Source organism: Dendronephthya gigantea, unplaced genomic scaffold (assembly GCF_004324835.1).
Source record: "Dendronephthya gigantea isolate DGI-Jeju-01 unplaced genomic scaffold, DenGig_1.0 000079F, whole genome shotgun sequence".
NCBI classification, from domain to species: Eukaryota; Metazoa; Cnidaria; class Anthozoa; order Malacalcyonacea; family Nephtheidae; genus Dendronephthya; species Dendronephthya gigantea.
The window spans coordinates 817,222-836,240 of NW_021163089.1; the positions used below are offsets into that span (position 1 = coordinate 817,222).

Genomic DNA, 19,019 nt, shown 5'->3' on the forward strand with positions numbered 1-19,019 from the left:
CATATGACGTCAAACGCGAAAGCCTGATGTCACACGAAGTTTGATTGGCTCCGCAAAATTAACCAGCCAATCAAACTTCGTGAAATCAAAAAACTAGTGCTAGCCGCTAGCCCGAGTGCGTCGTAGTGCGTCGTATGTTTTTTCGTGGACCTTGCAGAGGCTTTGATAACGACTCGATTTAGTGCAGAACGAGTGTTGCATGCAGTATTGTATTATTGTAGGCGAACTTAGATTACTGGTACATTTGTCGTAAATCGATTCGTTCTAGTAAATCGTAAAGAGTTTAGACATATTCATTTTTTTCATCGATACAGACTGACAATATTATGAAGGTTTGAAACAAACGTCCACTGACTGCACTCTTCATTTAATAAGATGATAACAAAGACGCGTATTATGCATAAAACTGATTTCAAAGTTTATTAAAAACAAGTTGGTAGATAATAAAACAGCAAATTACTATAGTTGATGAAGCGAAGGTAACAGGAACTTGAGGAACAAGATTCAGGACGCAAGTCCAAATGCCAAAACCGCACTCAAACGAAATGCGTCGACAGATTGCCAAATCGATTCAGAAGCACGCTTTAAAACATTCTTTCATTCTTTCTGGCACCGAACAGTGTTCCGGGAATTTAACCCAGAAGCCAAACAATGTGTTAATAAGTGTTATTTACAAAGCTCAGCCCCTGGACTGAGCTTTAGACGACCTGGCATCAAACCAAGTGTATATAGTGTAGAAATGGAAGCAATTTTGAAAGCTTTGTTTGGCCCCAAAACTGGACACTGTTTTTTAAAGCCAAACGAAAAGGAGGGAAACCGGAGTGCCCGGAGAAAAACCCTCCTGGTAGTCTGCAGCATAGCCAAGGCTGTATCGCAGACTACCATACGGCGGTCCGAATTTGATATTTTTAATTTGGAAATTCCGCAATTGCAAGAACGCTTCATATTTGGCAAGCTGTCAAACGCATGAGTTGAGTCGCCATATTGATTCGCCATTTTGTTTTGAGTCGCCATATTGATTCAACCATTTTTGCTCAAGGTTTCCAACTTTATATTTTCATTTCCGGTGTTTATATTTTACTTTTGGTTGTTAAATAATTATCGTCTGACAAATCCCTGAATTTTCCATGTCTTTTCCGTTGCAAAAATCATGCAATAAATCGGGAACGTGCAATTGTGATAAACAGGGGGGGGGGTGAGAGAAATTCTGGAGCTTTGTCAGACAATCCTGATGGTCTAAGGAAGATACGTCATTTATGGTATTTAAATTTTTCTTATTTAATACCTTTTCGACTTTGAACTGCGCGCGCGCTTCTATGAAGAACATTTCATGAGCTCATTTACATAACATGCGTTCTCAAGTAACTGATTAGCAGTGAAAATATGTAGCCTAAGATTTGCTGTGTGTAGTTTTACTGGTAAGCTTGCTTGTGATGAATTAAGCTTGTATCATGAGTCAGTCAGTGTTATTTTTTATTCAAAACGGACACGTATAGACAAGATCAATCGAAATTCAAAATCTCCTTGTAAAAATCATTCACGGCACGAATTTCTATGTTTTACCACCATTTTTACTCTGGGTTCGGTTGCTTCAAACATTGAGAAAACACAGAAGAGAACACCCAATACAGACGGGCTTTAAATAATGATAATATATTTTAAGTTACCCCCGTTTGTTAGAGAAGAGAATGAGTCAATACTTAACTTTAGCACTTGAGCCACGTTCTTGATTTCCAGACCACTCGCCAAGCGACGGTTCTTGACTTTCGTCCGATCAAACACCGGGAAAGGATGGGAGTCGTCCGTCTTGCGCATGTGCTGTGTAAGGACCATTCATCTACTGACGGAGGTGATATTCTTGTTGAATTGCATACGCATACGCCATCACCTAGGCCCTGAAAATACTCAAAAAGGAGCTCAGTACGTTCAATTTGATTCTATGTGCATGTTTCGATTTGTCAGTTGGTTTCGTTGTTCTGAACTCATGCACTGAATCAGGTATTGTTGTGTCAGTCTTGGTTTGTACAGTAATGTTGTCTTGTCACACCCAGAGTCCTCTCTACCCCCATCCCACCCCCGCAGACAGAGGGTTCGAATTATACCTGTACTTACCCAATGTTCGAAGCAACCATTTGAAATGCATGCAGGATGAAACGACAGACGGAAACAGTAAACCGAATTTCGAAGAACAGGAGATTTTGAAACAAATTGTATGAAGTCTATTGCATCAAATAATTCAAGAATATTTTTCGTTCATGCATGCTGAGAAAGTCAAAGACAACTACAGAGTCGTTGTCTTAATGTCTTGAAATCAAGTTATACTTTCCCTACAATTTGACTGTATGGATTGCATGGATTTGAAAACTGTTTGAAAATATTTGTCTTATATGGATAATTCTGCTCTATCAAAATCACGTGCAAACCTGTAGAAATATGTGGTTCAATGTGGTGTAACTTAATGCAATATGCTGAGAAATGAAAAAGATAATGCTATATGTGTATTTATTTATTTATATATATAATTTTCGCCATTTTTTTGCCCAAGGAGCTTATATAACATATATAACCGCCTTGGTTTTTTATCTTGCACCGGATACTGCATTAGATCCGACCTTATCGCGCACGCGCATCGCATCTATTTACCAGTCACGTTAGTGATGTTACCGCTAGCATTCAGTTTAGCAAGTTATCATGCATCCTACACGAGTTAGATCATGCATCCTACACGAGTTAGATCATGCATCCTACACGAGTTAGATCATGCATTCTACACGAGTTAGACCACCAGGCGATCTCGACTCCAGAACAACTAATTATATCATCCATGCATTAACTTATTCACGAAAAGTTCTGAAGTCGACATCCATGCAACTACAATACCTATAGTACCTATAGTATAAACCTGGATGAGCTTCTTCTTTTGACGAGGCCACTCTCTCATCGTCGACGCATCTCTCTAATCGCATCCTCACGACCCACGCATAGATTAGGCTCCAGTATCCGCGTCGACGTACGCCCCCCAAGGAAGTCCAGTACTCCAGTTGATATACATACATCGTCGCCAGTCATCAATGCAAGTCCTCCAATCCACTTCCAGGTTCCAGTTGTGTGGTTGCAGTGCTCGTAAAGTCATCCCCATGTAGCACGCAAATACAAAATGTTCTTATAAAGCCTTTTAGGCGAAACTATCATCAAAAGAAACATCGAAAAACGTAAATAAAGTTTTATTAGGATACAGCCAAAGAATATAATCGGATATTATTTTATATTTTTCAGTTCACCCATGCAGCCGAAAATTAGTTTGCTTTAGTTGCTTTTTGCAAAATTAGTTTGTTTTAGTTGCTTTTTGCAAAATTAGTTTGTTTTAGTTACATTCAGTTTTGGTCATTTTTGTTGAGTTTTTTCAAACAAACGTATCGACGACAACAACACTCAAATATTCGCTCCTTCTCATTACTCGTGCATCACGAGTTAAATTCAGTTTGAGTCGCTTCAAAAGCAACATGATTTTGCCTGTTCAACCTATTGAGCAATAGAAAGTACAAATGAGGGGCCCCTATCACTCGTACTTTCCATGCTCCAGTTAACAATCAAGGGTTGGAACAACTGTTAAGTCGAAAATTTGAAAATTAGGATCGAGTAGAAAGTGAAGCGCGTCGTCAATGATTCACGAATAATTTTAGTTTTTACAGCCAAATAAAGTGAACTGAAACCTCCTTCGTGACTCAAACAGCAGGATTTATGAGCACGAGTCCATATAAATCGTAATTTTTAGAATTTGCATTTGCCCACATTTAGTGAATGAATCTGTAAAAAAGTAATGAAGATTATTAAGAGATATGAAGTATGCGTTCTTTGGAGTTATGTGGGAGTGTCAAGGATTGTGTTTTACTAGCGGTTTTGTTTAACGAAGGAGCAATTATTTTGAAATTCATGCCAGCGAAAAATCAATGCATGCACTTGGAATTCCTTTGTTCAATCAGGGTTCAATTCACTGCAATTAAAGCTTGACAAAAGACACGAGTTTTTCAAATTTCGCCACTTCTCCTTGACGAATTTTGCTCCGGCTAAATCATCAGAATATCAACGCTAGTAGCGTCTAACAATTACAAAAACATCAGCCAGATTTAGCGACGAGAATTCGACCAGAACTCAGACGAAACAACCATCGAAAATGCTAATTGACTTCAATCGATAAACAATTTAGGCAAAGTTACCATGAACCGCTTATTACCTTCACTCACAAAGCAAGATGCTTTAAGAAGCCTCGTTCGATTTTGCCTTCTAAAAGCTCTTTAAATCTTTGCCTTTTGTCAGTTTCGAATTTTCTGCTCAGGATTCGTTCTTTCTTGAGAATATCTTTCTCACAACGAAGAGTCTTCTCAAAAACTCAGGCTTTATAACTGGCTCGAACATCCCCCGCGCGGTGAGTTAAGTTGCCTTAAATTAACTCCCCAGGTTCCCCATTGTTGTACAACAATGCGTCAGATTGAATGAAAAAAGATTTGTCAAACTCAGTCTATTGTGATTTATTAAAATAAGCTTTCTACCTGGTATACTTTTCAAAGGAAATAATTTAAAATAAGTTGCACAATGCGGTAAAAACTTTATGCAGATTATTAGCCAACACATCCCATTGGTGGTTGGTTGATATCTTCACCCTTACATTAGCATAAAATGCAAACTGAGCGCTGGAAAAAAACAGGACTGCGCATTTGAACCAGAACATCCATGGCCGGCACAATGCAAAATACCTTGCGCGCCTGGGTACGAGCATAGGATCGAGGCTGATGGTGGCCTATCCCAGCGTGCAAGGCGGTCACATTCTTCCTCGAAGATTCAAAATGGCGTCCCGTGCGAACCAGCGTGAACAACGTGCACAGAAAACAGTGGAAACAGACGATCAAGAAGACGATTTAACTAAAGTAGAATATGAAACTTCAGAAGGAGTCGAAGTGATACCAACTTTTGACGGCATAGGGCTTCGCGAAGACCTTTTACGAGGGATTTACGCATACGGTTTGTAAACTGTAAAGTTCTGAAATGCCATCCATGTGATGTGACAACATAACGAGAAATAACTAATTCAATGGATAAATTACTCTTGCTTGCCCCAGCAATCCCTGGATAGCAAGAAAATGAAAATATCTTGTGAAAAAAAAGGTGTCATCCTTCAGTATGAAATTACAGATATCCATTTCTGATTCGAATATTTCCAACTTCTTACACTTCAGTAACAGCATTTTTTGGCTTGTATTTTACCCACTCTTTCCAGTATCTGTGTATGTGACTTTCTTCTGGTATAAATTTGTTGGTTTTTGTCATTGTGAAGGTTTTGAAAAACCATCAGCCATCCAACAAAGGGCAATCAAACCAATTCTCAAAGGAAGAGATGTGATTGCACAGTAAGTTGTTTGTGAAATTTTGCACTGAACATTGTGTGCTATGGTGGCATTCAAACACTACAATCACAGCCAAATTTGTGTGATGTGAAACCTTTTTTTGTGCAATATTAACAGGTCACAATCCGGAACAGGAAAAACAGCAACATTTTCTATCTCTGCACTGCAATGTCTAGACACACAGGTAGTGTAAGCCTTCTACCTGTTGTGTGTTGGTTACTTTCTTCACAAAAACATAGTTCATAATTCCACATTTCTTTGTATTTAGAGTCGAGAACCCCAAGTTCTAGTTTTATCTCCAACACGAGAACTTGCAACGCAAATCCAGAAGGTTTGTTTCAGTCAAGCTTCCCAACAGTATTCTTGCAAAACTCATTTTTTAAATGTATCTCTAAATTACATGAGTATTATGATACATGATGTGTAATCATTCCAGGTTTGTTTGGCTCTGGGCGACTACATGAACGTCCAATGTCATGCTTGTATCGGTGGCACAAATATCGGTGAAGACATCAGAAAGTTGGACTATGGTCAACACATTGTTTCTGGCACGCCTGGAAGAGTTTTTGGTAAATTTCAAGTCAATTTATGGAAGTGTCCTGAAATTAGACAGCTTTGAATTTTAATTTGCATCATTGTGAATGTTTTCAGATATGATTGGCCGAAGAAATCTTAGAACGAGGAACATCAAGATGTTCATCCTGGACGAAGCAGATGAAATGCTCAACAAAGGTACACATCTTGGTCCTACCTAATACCTTGGTAGTTGGCTATCAATAAGATCTGATTATATTTCTACTAGGTTTCAAGGAGCAAATATATGATGTCTACAGATATCTTCCCCCAGCAACACAGGTATGGAATGGATTAATAATCATTCACTCTCAAACTGGGTAATTTTGATGTTAATTCACCAGAATGCATGTTTAGGTAATACTCATCAGTGCCACCCTACCTCATGAGATTCTTGAGATGACTTCGCGGTTCATGACTGATCCGATTCGCATTCTGGTAAAACGGTGAGTTTTTGTGGATTTTTCTAATTTCACAAGTGCAGTTAGATAACTGATCAGAATACATTGTTTTCAGTGATGAGTTGACCTTAGAAGGAATTAAGCAATTCTTTGTGGCTGTTGAACGAGAAGAATGGAAATTTGACACGCTATGTGATCTTTACGATACCCTAACCATTACACAAGCTGTCATCTTCTGTAATACGAAGCGAAAGGTACATTTGTTATGTTTGAAGAGATGTTATGTTTGAACTGAACAAAGATTTTGGAGCCATTATAATTCCACATTCCTTTCCAACACTTTGTACAGACATCTTTGGGTACTGGTGTTTACTTGAATTTGAACTTTGCAGGTCGACTGGTTGACAGAGAAAATGAGAGAGGCAAATTTCACAGTATCTGCCATGCATGGGGACATGCCTCAGAAAGAACGCGAGGCAATCATGAAGGAATTTCGTGCAGGTCAAAGCCGTGTTTTGATATCAACCGATGTCTGGGCTCGAGGTTTAGATGTTGCACAAGTGTCTTTGGTCATCAACTTTGACCTGCCAAACAACCGTGAGTTGTACATACACAGGTAAACAACACAGAATTTGCAAGCTCTTGCATGATCAAATCCATTTTCTCAAGGAGATCTCTCAATGGAAGAACTATTTTTTCAGAATTGGTCGCTCTGGTAGATTTGGTCGAAAAGGTGTTGCAATTAATTTTGTGAAGTCTGATGATATTCGAATCCTTCGCGATATCGAACAGTATTACAGCACGCAGATTGATGAAATGCCAATGAACGGTAAGAGACTAGGTTCTAATGTTTGAGTTTTGTCTGTGTGATGGGATTTTTATAGAATTGTTTCATTTCTAGTGGCGGATTTGATCTAGAGAGAACAACCAGGCAGACCTGGACACAAAGAGATCTTTTTGAAAACAGCAACTCTTTTGCGGGATGTGCAGATATTTTAACAAGCTGACTCAAGCTAAAAGGATCATCTTATGACATTCAATATTTCCATGCTTAACTAATTTGTAAACTGTAATATTTCTCGTTGTATAATACTGGCATTTTAGGTAAAAATAAAAGAAAACTGAGCACTGCCCATGATTTTTTCTATTTTAACCATGTTGAGTGTTCTGGAAGGAAAGGGTCTGCAGTTTAGGGCTCCTACAATACCCACAGAAAAGATTTTTGTGCATTAGAATGTTGTTTTATTTACATTATATATACCAACCAGTTGAAACCGTTTGTAAGATAGATAAGCTATTAAGTCTTATACTTAAGTGCACTTTTTGAGCCATTAAAGTCGCCAAAGAATATCCTGCGCTATCAATACTAATATGTATTGAATAATAGTAGCCTATCCCACGATGAACCCTGTCATCCCTCAATCATCATCGTCGTCAAATTCCTCGTCATCACCCTCTTCCTCGCCTTCATCAGAAGCCTCGAGTTGCGCTGCCCTCACCGCATTTTCCTCTTCAACTGTGGGGTCATCTGCCTCCGTGATCTCAGGACCGCTCGGGTACTCCTCTTGGGGTGTGGGTGGTGCAGGCGGACTGTAGTTCTCGGAACTGTACTTTTGACCCCAGCCAACATACACGTTCTCGAATTTTCTACAAGAAACGGAAATTCATTAAGTTGCCACGTTTTAGCCACAAAAAACTTCTTATGTTCAGGAGAAAGTTATACTGTTATATATCACTACACATGAATCGGAGTTTCAGCTGTCGATCGACTTACCTGTCGATCGCAAAGCAATGACCTCCAGGCCATAGGTTACTATGCAGAATAGCAACTGAGTGTTGTGGGACGAGACTTGGAGCTCTGACCGCAGTCCACGCTGGAAAGCCGTCAATATCTGAAAAAAAACAAACGTTATTTGGTAAAAGTTTGTTGAGATATTAAAAGTTTGTTGAGATATTTTTTTCCAACTTCGGGTGAGGTACCTGTGTCTTCAGATAAAGGAGTGAGCAATGGCGGACCAACTTCTGGTTCAGGTTCATCTGGTTCCTCCCTTTCCTCGTCTTCTTCTTCCTCCTCTTCTTCCTCCTCATCTTTGCTTTGATGATTGAACCAAGAGCAACGACCCTGAAGAGACACCATAATATTCTGGATTATCATATTGTCACCATTATCTTCATCACTACCATCACTAACCATGACGATCACTGCTATGTCATATCGCCAGAGCAATCATGCTATGGTGATGAGATATATTTGATCACACCCTCTTACCTGGGGTAGAATGTATTGAATGTGATGGACCCAGTTAGTGAGAGAAGAATCGATCAGCTCGCTCACGCTCAGTCCTTCAAATTCAGGATTCGTCACAAAGGTATCACGGACTGAAACAAAAACAGCATTTATTTGGCGATCAGAAATAAATATGCGTGGATAAATTGAGGGAGAGTGAAGCGTCTTGGTGAATCTATCGCTAGTCTTCGATGTCATTTCTTACCTCCTTCGTCCTCTTCGTCCTCGTCTTCCTCAAACATGAAGTATCCTTGAGGACTAACATGCGTTGAGGCAGAAATCCGCGCAATAATTGCTCGCAGATAGTTTGTTTCATTGCCCGGGAATGGCGGATAGCTCACAATCTAGGACACGAGAAAATCCATGCAGTTTAGAAAACGTTTCACATGGGAAGATTTATACAGCTTGTAGTAAATGATTACCGGAGCGTTCGGGTTCCCAGTGAAGAATTTCTTGATTTGTCTTGACGTTACAATCTGTGCTGGAGTCACAGGAGGCAGACGAATCCACGGATTTCCAGCTGAAAAAGGAATTATAAATGTTCGATTATTCACCATCTTTCGATTTGTGTTAATCTACCTGTGATCGGACGCTGCGAGTGTCTCTGTCATTATATCTTTTGTTGTAAACCACACGTTTGTAATGCTGAGGTAAACTCACGTTCTGTGCACAGGAAATAAACCTTCTTATTGCATCCAGTTCTCTGATATTCCATTGGGATCTCAGGCGGAGGCTTGTAGTCAGGTTTGGGTATTTCGTCTTCTTCAACATTCAAACTGTCTCGACCTGTACATATGAACACAACAAGTTACTACAACATGACCTTTGATTTGATCAGGGGCTTATTCAGGCAGCTCTTCAATAACAGTTCATCAGTTAAAACGTACTTTTCTGTGAGAGGACATGTTCGGATTCTTCTTCCTCTATTTTCTCTTCATCAGGCTAAACAAAGGGATGAATCTCAAGTTAAAACGCATGCTAAGTTTACTCTAACAAACATCCAAATATTTCTCACCCCTTTTGAATATTGTTCTTCGGGATCCTCCCCTTCTCTGAACTCCACTTCTGCGATGTAGTAGTTATTTTGCAAACCAAACATCTTTCCTAAAATATAACGATGTAGGATTCAATTTACGCTTGCCATACCGTTCAAGACAATTACCCTTGACCTCCCGTCACGTTTTATCCAGACATGGACTGGAAACTCACCCCAAAACCTACAAGTCAGTATTGGATTAGAATCCACTAATTTCTTTAGCGCTAGGAACACTCGAAAGGTTTCTTGTTTGTTAATTCCAACGCCACCAAGATGAAAGTAATGTGCCAACTCCATGATATCAGGCAGTGGTGTTTCAATTTCTTCATCTGGATCAACATCAGCCATTTCTTGCTGGAAATTGGCTGGATTTTGCTATCAAAGTTTAAAATAGCGTTAGTGAGTCAAACGAGTGTGAAGCTGTCAATGCAAACGAGTACATTGCTTTGTTTTTATGTTGGAGTCGTAAACAAACAGAGTTTCAAATGTGTTAGAAAAGAAAGACAGCTTGATAGGAAACGTAAAGTACTCATTTAAGTATTTTGTGTTGTGTTAAAACGTACAAGATTCAGAACGTGATTTGTTCTAAACAACTAAAATTTCTAAGGCAGGAAAGAAAAACCTTGCAGAGCAACATCAAGAGAAGTGTTATATGACTGAGGCTACATTTTGCTAGGATAAGATTAAGGTGGAAAAGACTACAGGAAATCAATAGAAATTCCAGTACCACAAAAAGTTCAGAATGAGTTTTGGCCAGTGTTACTTCTGATGATTCATCTTCATGATCCTTAATTTCAAGATATTTAAACATAATTAATTTTCATTATTATCTTATATATTCCTATTTCTTGATAATATTAAATCTCAAAGCCACATACTTGTATAGCATCAGAGCAGGGTCTAAACTTTGCTCTTTTTTCTTCTCTGCTTGTGTTCTCCAATATTTCTGGAATAAAAAACAAATACACAAATTGTTTTTTTTAACTATGTCATTAGCATTTTTCTTGATGTTATTTCTATTTTTGAGTAAGTATTTTCATCGTGCTCCTGCTTACTGAACTTTATACATCTCTTTGGTTAGCTTGTTTATTACTTCTTCATGTTTCTCTATGTTCATTTATTTATCCTCTTTATTCATTTATTTATCTTTTATCTTCTTTTCAATATTCTCATCTGCCAATCTGTTTGTTTATTTATTTGATTCCTTGTTTATTTGTTTACCTATTTGTTTGTTCAGCTGTTTGTTTATTCTTACTTTTTGTGAGCAACAACGTACAGTACTATTATATTAAATATTTCTTCCTAATTAAAAGCTACATACTTAGAGCATCGTTGGGTCTTTCCTTCAACATTTGCGCCAACATTGAGGCCAAATGTTCATATCTGCAGAAATAACAATAAAAGGGGAACATTAAAAATACACAAGAGACAACGAAATTCAGTGACACGGCCTGATTGATGGTACGATCATAGGACATAGGACATCATACTCACAAACTACCGTCACCATCGCTTGCTTGCTTTAATAAATAGGCTTTGCTATTTCTTATTTGAGTCTCCAAGCTACTACTATCCACTTCCATGACTTCTGTATTTTACAAAATAAAGCTTTGCAGAACCTCTAAACAAACCAATAAATCATGATAAACTTTATTTTTGTTGTCTCAACTTCGATCCAACATGGCTGGCTTGTTTCTATCTTTGTCTCCATGGAAACAAGGACGCGAATAATTTCACCGACGTCTCACGACACTTTCCGAAGACCCTTGACAATACAAGTGCTCTCTTACGTAAGATTTTATCCTTAAACACAGGAATTTTGCATTATAATATAAGATTACTAATAAATTAATCGATGGAAATATGAGGAATATTGGAGGTAATCCAAAGGAGTTCATAAACTTTTATTATGAAACCTGCTTAGACGAACGACTGAGAAGAGTGAACTAATTTTGACTAAATCAAACCGATAAAAAAACATTTAAAACATGGGCTAAACAGTGCGAAGCTGTCTCTGGATTGCAGATCCGTATAATGCCTTTTCTTGGCAAGAATTTTAGGAAAAATAAAGAGAAGAAAGAGAAGGTTAAAGCTGAAAAAAATAAGAATGGAGTTGCGTCTCCGAGCTTCGGTCGAGCGGATGCAAAAGTAAACATACGAAGCAAAGAAGTTTTAAATCGCGGAGGTAAAGTTACATAACACCGATCGTCTTTGAAGTCTAAGTTTTCATGCTTTGGCTTGTACTTTATACAAATTCATTACAGTTTCTGCCTTTTTATGTGTGAAGATTATTTTGATTAATGTTATGTTCACGTTTTATATTCCAACAATATTTATTTGTGGTTTAAATATTGAAGTGCTTTAAGTAGTTGATTGGAACGGCTTTATGTCTCTGACAGGCGTGATTTCTACTCCAGCAAATATAGCAAAGGGCTGTCAAGAATCTGTGTGAATCAATTCTGACATATTTGTACGATCCACGCTGAAATCGCATATTTACCAATTTTGTCCTATATTCATTTCCATTTTGTTTACCCAGTTGGAGGAAAGGAAATATGTAATCATAGATCTGATTGTTATGATAACAATTGATTCGCTTTAGAAATGTTAATATAAAAGGGTGCTAAAGAGTTATTTTACTAGATCTTTCCTGTGTGATCTCTCTTTGTCTCTATAACTTTTGCCAAGGTGTTTTGCTGTAACCACTTACTTACTTAAAGTGCAGGAAATCCTCGCACTAGTGAGTTAATCATTCACCTGAAGACTTAATTAACTTGTCAACATGATATATACATCAAGCCATATCACTGTGGTAAATATGTCAGTCTGCAGATATTTAATCTGTATGGAAAAACAATATAGATATCACTGCTTGCCAACCTACAGGCTGCATCTATAAAACATTGTCGAAGCATTTATCATTTCCTAGAGATATTGTGCATGGTTCAACTTCAACATTACTTTTTTCTTACCTATAAAGATTAATTGCACAATGTTTGTTCTAGATTTACAAAATGCAAAACATCGACCAATACCATCAAGGGATATTTCTGAATCATATATTGAATTGCCAACTGTAAATGATAATGACCACAATAGACCTCCATCTGTGTACAGCGGTGGTTCCTTAGAACAGAGGGGTCAGACAGCCTTGGCCAGAACAAACTATATTGAGGAGTCCGGTTCTGATGGCCTCAGCGTCAATTCTAATGATTCTCGACTTAGCAGAGGATCGGGGAACTCCTTTGGAAACCGTTCAAGAGAGATGGACTTATTTAAACAAAATGGAAAGCATTTTACTAGAGACAATGGACTACAGGCAAACATGGACCAAATATTAGAATCATACAGATCCCCTCCATCATATGCCAATAGATTTGGATTGCAACGCGGTCATTCACAAAATACTGCCGATAGATATCGACATCCACCGCCATATAGGGAAATGAGGAACAGTTTTGGATTTCATGGGGTAAAACCAATAATGTACAGTAGATCAGAAAATGTACTCAATCGCCCCATAAGTGGGCACCAGGCTTCCAGTTACCCAGATATTCGGTTAGTTGAAGGAGTGGGTTTCAGACAATTTGGGCAGCAGATGCCTGCAAACAGGCAGGCGAGAAACCCGAAACTATTCAGAAAAGTTGATCAAGCAACAATGACAGATGAAGTTGCAGATGAGTCTGATTTAGGCATCCAAGATCTAGGGTTTCCTTATCAGATTTATAGCAGCCAACAAGCTGCAAATCAAGAACAGGCATCATTACACTCAAACCCATATGAGGCATTTAGTGGATTAAGTTTCTCAGCCTACACAGACCCACATCTAAATGACTCTAGGATATATAATTTTGGCCAAAGCTGGGGTGGTCAAGAATTAATGATATCAAGTCCAACAGGGCCTTGGTTCCACACACCACAAGTCAATGGAGAGATGTATGAAGGACCACAGAGGTCTGCGCAGGGTAATTCACCAACTGCATCTGGTCTTGAAGCAAATTCTCCAGGTATAATTATTATTATAGCATAAAAGCTCTGTTATTGACTCTTTAACACAGCCTTGTGCATTTACAATGACCTGATAAAATGGCAACAGTAATGAAATACATTTCATCACTAATTGCAAAACCAGCTTATACAATTGACCCTTTGCATGTTAGACTACTTTTTGATCTGTGCAAAATAATCTAATCAATTCCAACATGCAAAGGGTCTATTGACTTAGGAATTCCAACATTTCTTTTAGGCAAGTTAAAGACACTTGATTACTCTCTTCCACCTGGATGGACCGTGGACTGGACTCGGGATGGAGAAAAGTTTTATGTGGAGTAAGATTTGTACAAACTGGGATTTATATAACCAAGTTATGATCTCTTGAAATTTAATGATATCTCTGGCTTTCTTTCAGCCATAATAATCAAACAACAACATGGTGTCATCCGTTTGAAAAAGCTGGTTAGTCTTCATGTGTTTGATTTAAGATTCTTCCAGTTATCCTCTTATGGAGAGGTGCTGGAGGAACTGACAGCTTATTGTACATTGAATTTGCATGTAGGAATGTTAAAACTAACCGCATTGAACATCAACTTCAAGACGTATAAAATAAAACTATTATTTCTTAGGTCTGCCTGAAGACTGGGAGAAAGTTGAATCACCTGAACATGGCACATACTATGTCAAGTAAGCATGCATAAAAAATAAATAAGCATTCTTAATAAACAAAATACTTCCAAATCTCAGGTGGTACATTTGTTCCTCCAAACTATTTTGATCATAATTATAAAAAAATTTATACTTTTAGTCACAGAACAAAAACAGCTCAATATGACCACCCTGTAAAGCATTTGTTGGTAGAAGAGAACCTTCCTTATCCCTCAAAGGACTCTTTAGTACCTGCAAATCCATATATGTATGCTGGTAAGTATAAATAACTGATATCTGATCAATCAAGATCCCCTTAGAAATGTTGTTTTGATATGCAAACATTATCAGCGAACTTGGAGTAGCAAAATTATTGTGGGAGAAAAGGCTTCCTTGATATCTTGCTATATCTTGCTATATCTTGCTAGGACCAAACTGTCTTCTTTGGTGACTGACCATGCTTATTACTCATACTTTTAGAGATACCTGGATGGCTTCAGTTTTACTCAACAGCTTCATCAGAATATGATCAGTATCTTAAGGTATGTATAAGGGATATGATTGGGAATATTGGAAACATGCACAGATCCAGGTCATGGAGAATTTGTACAAATCTTAACAATTGCCCAACTTTTCTCTCGTAGTGGGATTTATTCCGTTACCCAGACCTAGACTGCTTTCAGACAATGTTGAAACGTCTCTACAAGAAGGACTTGGAGCAGGTTGTGTACAGGTACGAGGAGCGAAGGCAGGCATTGCAGAGGGAAATTGAACGAAGACAACAGCAAGGGCCTAGAACGTTTACTACCCGAGTGCTAGCTGAATTGGGCGATGAGACAAGTGTATAGGAGGACAGTATTCAATCTGAGGATGGAGAATGCTTTGAATCATTCACACAAAGATGTTGGAAGAAATCTACTAACATCCCATTACAAGTTTGAAGCAATCTTGTGCTGGGAAGTCAAATTGCAATCCAATTTCGTTGGAATTTCTGTTTGAATTGGTTAGAGTTGCATTTGTGCAGATGTAAAAGAGGCATGCAAGGTCACCTGTAGGATGTTGAAAGAATTGTTGAAGGATTAAGGGCCTGTTTACATGGAGCGAGTTACCCTGGCCAGGCGAGGTGAAAACTGCATGAAAGACTAATCAAGTTAAGCCTTGATATGATGCGCTTTTACCTCGCCTAGCTGGGATAACTTGCTCCATGTAAACAGGCTGTAAATATGAATTGATGCGGGATACCAATAATAAAATTGCAATGTAGATTAGCATAGTAATGCAGATAACTGCTTGTATAAACAGTTTGTATATAAAAACTGAATATATTGGTCTTTAATAATAACTAATTAGAGTGGTTGTACTGAAGTGTACAGAAGGAAGATTTTTGGAGAGCGAAATTGTAGTATAGACATAAACGTATCAATTTGAATCTGTTAAAAAATTAGAAGGTTCCTAAAAGGTAAGGTAATGTAATATTCCTTTGCAATCAAAAATGATGAAAAAAACTCTTCAAAAAAGTAGACTAAACACCATCTTCCCCCCCGGAACGCCATGGCAACGAATACCTCAACATGGCTGAACAACCTGACCAGGTATTGTCGTATAGCTTCGAATTTTTCAATACATTCTGCTCAAAGTCTCTTCTCCCTAATTTCACGACAAACTGACATGCTAACTATATTGTCTGCCAGGTTTCCATCAAGATTCCCTTCGGTGAGAAAGAATTAGACGCGATTATCTCGCGTCCAAAACGAACCTCCTGGCAAGGCTGTGGTACCGTCCTCACACATGGTGCTGGAGGAGACATGAACCACCAGCATTTGGAAATGTTAGCAAAACATTTGTGCGATGCTGGCATACTGTGTCTTCGCTTCACTATGAAAACACCAAATTTTAAATATCGGGTTAAATGTTTCGCAGCAGTCATGGTAAGTAACTTGAATTGTGATGAAAGACTGAAGTACTTTGTTTACAAACTAAAAACGCGGGAAAGCAGAACTTTAAATTTTGCAACACACAGGGGGTTGTAACAATGGTTGTATTATAAACCTGTATTAAACCTGTATTTGTGGCATGCAAATTATTCTATAATGCCTACATAGAATAATAGAGAATATTTTTCACAATGATCATCCAAGAAATACCATTAACTTTGTCAAAGTGATCCATGCTTGAACTATAGACTTTCTTGTTTCAGGACTTCTTGAGAGACTCTAAAGAATTTCATGTAACATCTTGTGTTATTGGTGGTGAGTAATGTACATTTATGTGCAAGTCATTTGCTGGTTGCCACAGAATATGCTCTCCAATTTAGGTCGCTCCATGGGTGCACGGGTGGCTGCAGAAATTGCTTCGACGCTTGATCAGCGTAACAAAAAATTTATAATTGGTTTGTTATGTCTGTCCTACCCTCTCCACCCTCCACAGAAAACCACTGAGCAACGGGTATCATCAATCCTTCCTTTGGGAATTCCAACATTGTTTGTGAGCGGTACTAGGGATAAGATGTGTGACCAAGATCTGATGGAAACCACCTTAAAAAGACTAACCTGTGATTGGTCAATACACTGGATCCAGGGGGGTGATCATGGGATGATGGTAAAGGGCAAAGACAAGAAAGGAAGTCAAAACAACGAGGAGATACTGCAAGACATTTGTAAAACTGTTCTCTTGTGGACACAGTCAGTTTTCATGGGAGAAAGGTGACACTAGCTCCACCCCCCCCCAACATGCACCTTTAGTGACCTTGGACAGCGTCAAACACCAACACATCCATTTTTTCTCATAATACCGAAGACGCTTGGATATAATGCTGATCTTTGACAATTTAAAATGGACAAACTTTCAAATTGGAAATACTCACTTCCTTATCTAAACTGCTTCAATAATGGTGATAAGCCAGGTGGAAAGAACTTACTCAAAGTCTAACCTACGAACCTCATGTGTACAAAGATGCAAAGAAAGTGTAAATCAACGTATATTTTCGTATTTTGTAAGTAGTTTTAAAGAACCGATAGTTGATGTTTCAATCCATCAAGGAAAAATGCTAACTCCGTCCCACCTGTTCTCTTCTTTAATCTACCCGCGAGGCATGAAGCTTTAATGTAAAGTGTACAGAAGCTGTCACAATATGTTTCCTTATTCCCTCTACGCTTTCGATCCACTTTACTTGCTTAAAGCGCTTGCTAGACGTCCGGATATGAATATCGCCAACGTTAAGGGTGTTAGGATCTTTGGCTTCGACGATATTTTTTGCGCTATTGAGTACTGTATCTGAAAAACAAACATTGAATTACAGGCGGCCGTATGTCCGGTGCTATGCATGTCTATCCGGACATCTCACTGAACTGGTGGTGCTTTTAGCAAATAAAACCGCTTAGTTTTTACGCTCGTAAATCATCGTAAGCTGTTATTGCTAGTGTGCTATAATATGCAGTTTTGGTCAGGAGGAAAATTTCTTTCAAACTGTCAAACATATGAGAGTCATATGAGAGTCGTATGATGGTACACCCACAGAAGGTAAACTTGAAAACTTGGAATGCACCCAAACTAAATTTCTAATGTGACTACACAAACCTTTGCAGCATAACTATAAACAAAAACTATATCAATCGCACAGGATTAGGAGAATTTTCAATTCAGGATAAAAGCTGGGTAGAATGATCCAGCATACAACCGGATCACGCTATAAATGAGTCTTTATTCCAACGCCCTGAACCCGGGCATAGTTTTCATAATTACATAAACCATGCTCTTCTGATTCTAGATTGAAGAAAAACATCACCCTAAATATCTGAATGTTTCCTAGGTGACCTGTTCAAACTCGCTAAATAGAATTGGATAAGATCTGGAATATAATTGGATTTTTCTTCTATAAAAATAAAACTTTTAAAGGCTCACACAGATTTAAAGCTTTAATCTTCCCCGTTTGGGTAAACATAACTGATATGGTTCCGAGCAGAAATATTGTTTTCGGGATTTTAAAGAATTTGGGTTTGCCGTTGTCAAAATAACTGACTACACACCCTTTTGAATTCGAAACCTTTCAGACAGTAACTGAAAAAGATTGAGAATGCCCTGCGTTGCAAACTACAAATTGAATTATACAGTTTTACGATGCTAAGACAGTCAATCTGATTTGTTCAAAACTCTGAATACCGCTAATACTATTTTGAAATTATGATTATAGTATTTTGGATTAATCGAAATTTGTCACACAATCATTTAGAACATTAGAAATTGATAATATCGATATTTTAGAGGTTTTTGTGTATCTGATAATGCCTTCCTTGATCTTTAGTTTATGAAACTTGTTTGAAAGTAGAATTTTATTGCAGACCGAGTGTGTTCTCCACTGTATAGAGTTTAGAAGCCAACGAAGCTAGCAAGGTGGCAAGTCGGAATGCACTTAATCATTGTTAGTAGATTTCAGTTGAGAAGGATACGGAATTATATTTTAATGCAAAGATTTAAACTCTAAGAAAAGCACTCGCATCTTCTTCCATAAGAGAGTTGCCTAATTGTGTCAGCATGGCTTGCATTGTTGATCTAATTCACAGTGGCGGGTGATGACGGCTGGTCTAGACGTTCACCTCGGTCAGCGAAGGTTTTGTGCTACCGGACAGGGAATGATGAAATAACCAGTGTATGTAATTTCAGATCGGAATAGGTGTGTTTAA

General features: G+C 38.2%; 4 protein-coding genes across 4 annotated transcripts; 3 read left to right on the forward strand and 1 right to left on the reverse strand.

Annotated features, from left to right (window-relative positions):
- Positions 1-4,836: 4,836 nt before the first annotated feature.
- On the forward strand, positions 4,837-7,509 carry LOC114532422 (eukaryotic initiation factor 4A-III). The gene is made up of 12 exons (XM_028553922.1): positions 4,837-5,019; positions 5,333-5,405; positions 5,520-5,586; positions 5,671-5,733; positions 5,839-5,971; positions 6,054-6,134; positions 6,205-6,257; positions 6,333-6,421; positions 6,492-6,630; positions 6,769-6,992; positions 7,078-7,205; positions 7,278-7,509. Exons 1-12 carry the CDS (start codon positions 4,845-4,847, stop codon positions 7,292-7,294), a joined length of 1,242 nt encoding a protein of 413 aa, XP_028409723.1. The 5' UTR covers positions 4,837-4,844; the 3' UTR covers positions 7,295-7,509.
- Positions 7,510-7,567: 58 nt separating this feature from the next.
- LOC114532421 (radial spoke head protein 4 homolog A-like) lies at positions 7,568-11,388 on the reverse strand. Its single transcript, XM_028553921.1, has 14 exons — positions 11,194-11,388; positions 11,021-11,082; positions 10,578-10,645; positions 10,427-10,486; positions 9,873-10,074; positions 9,679-9,767; positions 9,551-9,605; positions 9,324-9,449; positions 9,086-9,183; positions 8,869-9,007; positions 8,646-8,755; positions 8,357-8,498; positions 8,151-8,268; positions 7,568-8,023 (listed from the first exon to the last, which is right to left on the reverse strand). Exons 1-14 carry the CDS (start codon positions 11,280-11,282, stop codon positions 7,795-7,797), a joined length of 1,587 nt encoding a protein of 528 aa, XP_028409722.1. The 5' UTR covers positions 11,283-11,388; the 3' UTR covers positions 7,568-7,794.
- Positions 11,389-11,630: 242 nt separating this feature from the next.
- LOC114532550 lies at positions 11,631-15,730 on the forward strand. The gene is made up of 8 exons (XM_028554083.1): positions 11,631-11,884; positions 12,705-13,706; positions 13,946-14,027; positions 14,108-14,154; positions 14,322-14,379; positions 14,501-14,616; positions 14,821-14,882; positions 14,985-15,730. The coding sequence occupies exons 1-8, from the start codon at positions 11,734-11,736 to the stop codon at positions 15,186-15,188; spliced, it is 1,722 nt and encodes a 573-aa protein (XP_028409884.1). The 5' UTR covers positions 11,631-11,733; the 3' UTR covers positions 15,189-15,730.
- A 157-nt stretch (positions 15,731-15,887) lies between these two features.
- Positions 15,888-18,115, forward strand: LOC114532465 (testis-expressed protein 30-like). Its single transcript, XM_028553972.1, has 4 exons — positions 15,888-15,932; positions 16,032-16,268; positions 16,538-16,589; positions 16,655-18,115. Exons 1-4 carry the CDS (start codon positions 15,912-15,914, stop codon positions 17,044-17,046), a joined length of 702 nt encoding a protein of 233 aa, XP_028409773.1. The 5' UTR covers positions 15,888-15,911; the 3' UTR covers positions 17,047-18,115.
- The last annotated feature ends 904 nt before the right edge of the window (positions 18,116-19,019 follow it).

Excerpts from the sequence above, each read along its gene's own strand:
- LOC114532422 (XM_028553922.1), top strand. The coding sequence starts at position 4,845 with ATGGCGTCCCGTGCGAACCAGCGTGAACAACGTGCACAGAAAACAGTG. Across the intron at positions 6,258-6,332 it reads ATCTTCCCCCAGCAACACAG|GTAATACTCATCAGTGCCAC; the intron begins GTATGGAATGGA and ends ATGCATGTTTAG. Across the intron at positions 6,993-7,077 it reads CGTGAGTTGTACATACACAG|AATTGGTCGCTCTGGTAGAT; the intron begins GTAAACAACACA and ends CTATTTTTTCAG.
- LOC114532421 (XM_028553921.1), bottom strand. The coding sequence starts at position 11,282 with ATGGAAGTGGATAGTAGTAGCTTGGAGACTCAAATAAGAAATAGCAAA. Across the intron at positions 10,487-10,577 it reads CCTGCTCTGATGCTATACAA|GATCATGAAGATGAATCATC; the intron begins GTATGTGGCTTT and ends CTTGAAATTAAG. Across the intron at positions 9,606-9,678 it reads AAGAACAATATTCAAAAGGG|CCTGATGAAGAGAAAATAGA; the intron begins GTGAGAAATATT and ends CCCTTTGTTTAG.
- LOC114532550 (XM_028554083.1), top strand. The coding sequence starts at position 11,734 with ATGCCTTTTCTTGGCAAGAATTTTAGGAAAAATAAAGAGAAGAAAGAG. Across the intron at positions 11,885-12,704 it reads AGAAGTTTTAAATCGCGGAG|ATTTACAAAATGCAAAACAT; the intron begins GTAAAGTTACAT and ends TGTTTGTTCTAG. Across the intron at positions 14,883-14,984 it reads AATATGATCAGTATCTTAAG|TGGGATTTATTCCGTTACCC; the intron begins GTATGTATAAGG and ends TTTCTCTCGTAG.
- LOC114532465 (XM_028553972.1), top strand. The coding sequence starts at position 15,912 with ATGGCTGAACAACCTGACCAG. Across the intron at positions 15,933-16,031 it reads TGGCTGAACAACCTGACCAG|GTTTCCATCAAGATTCCCTT; the intron begins GTATTGTCGTAT and ends ATTGTCTGCCAG. Across the intron at positions 16,269-16,537 it reads AATGTTTCGCAGCAGTCATG|GACTTCTTGAGAGACTCTAA; the intron begins GTAAGTAACTTG and ends TTCTTGTTTCAG.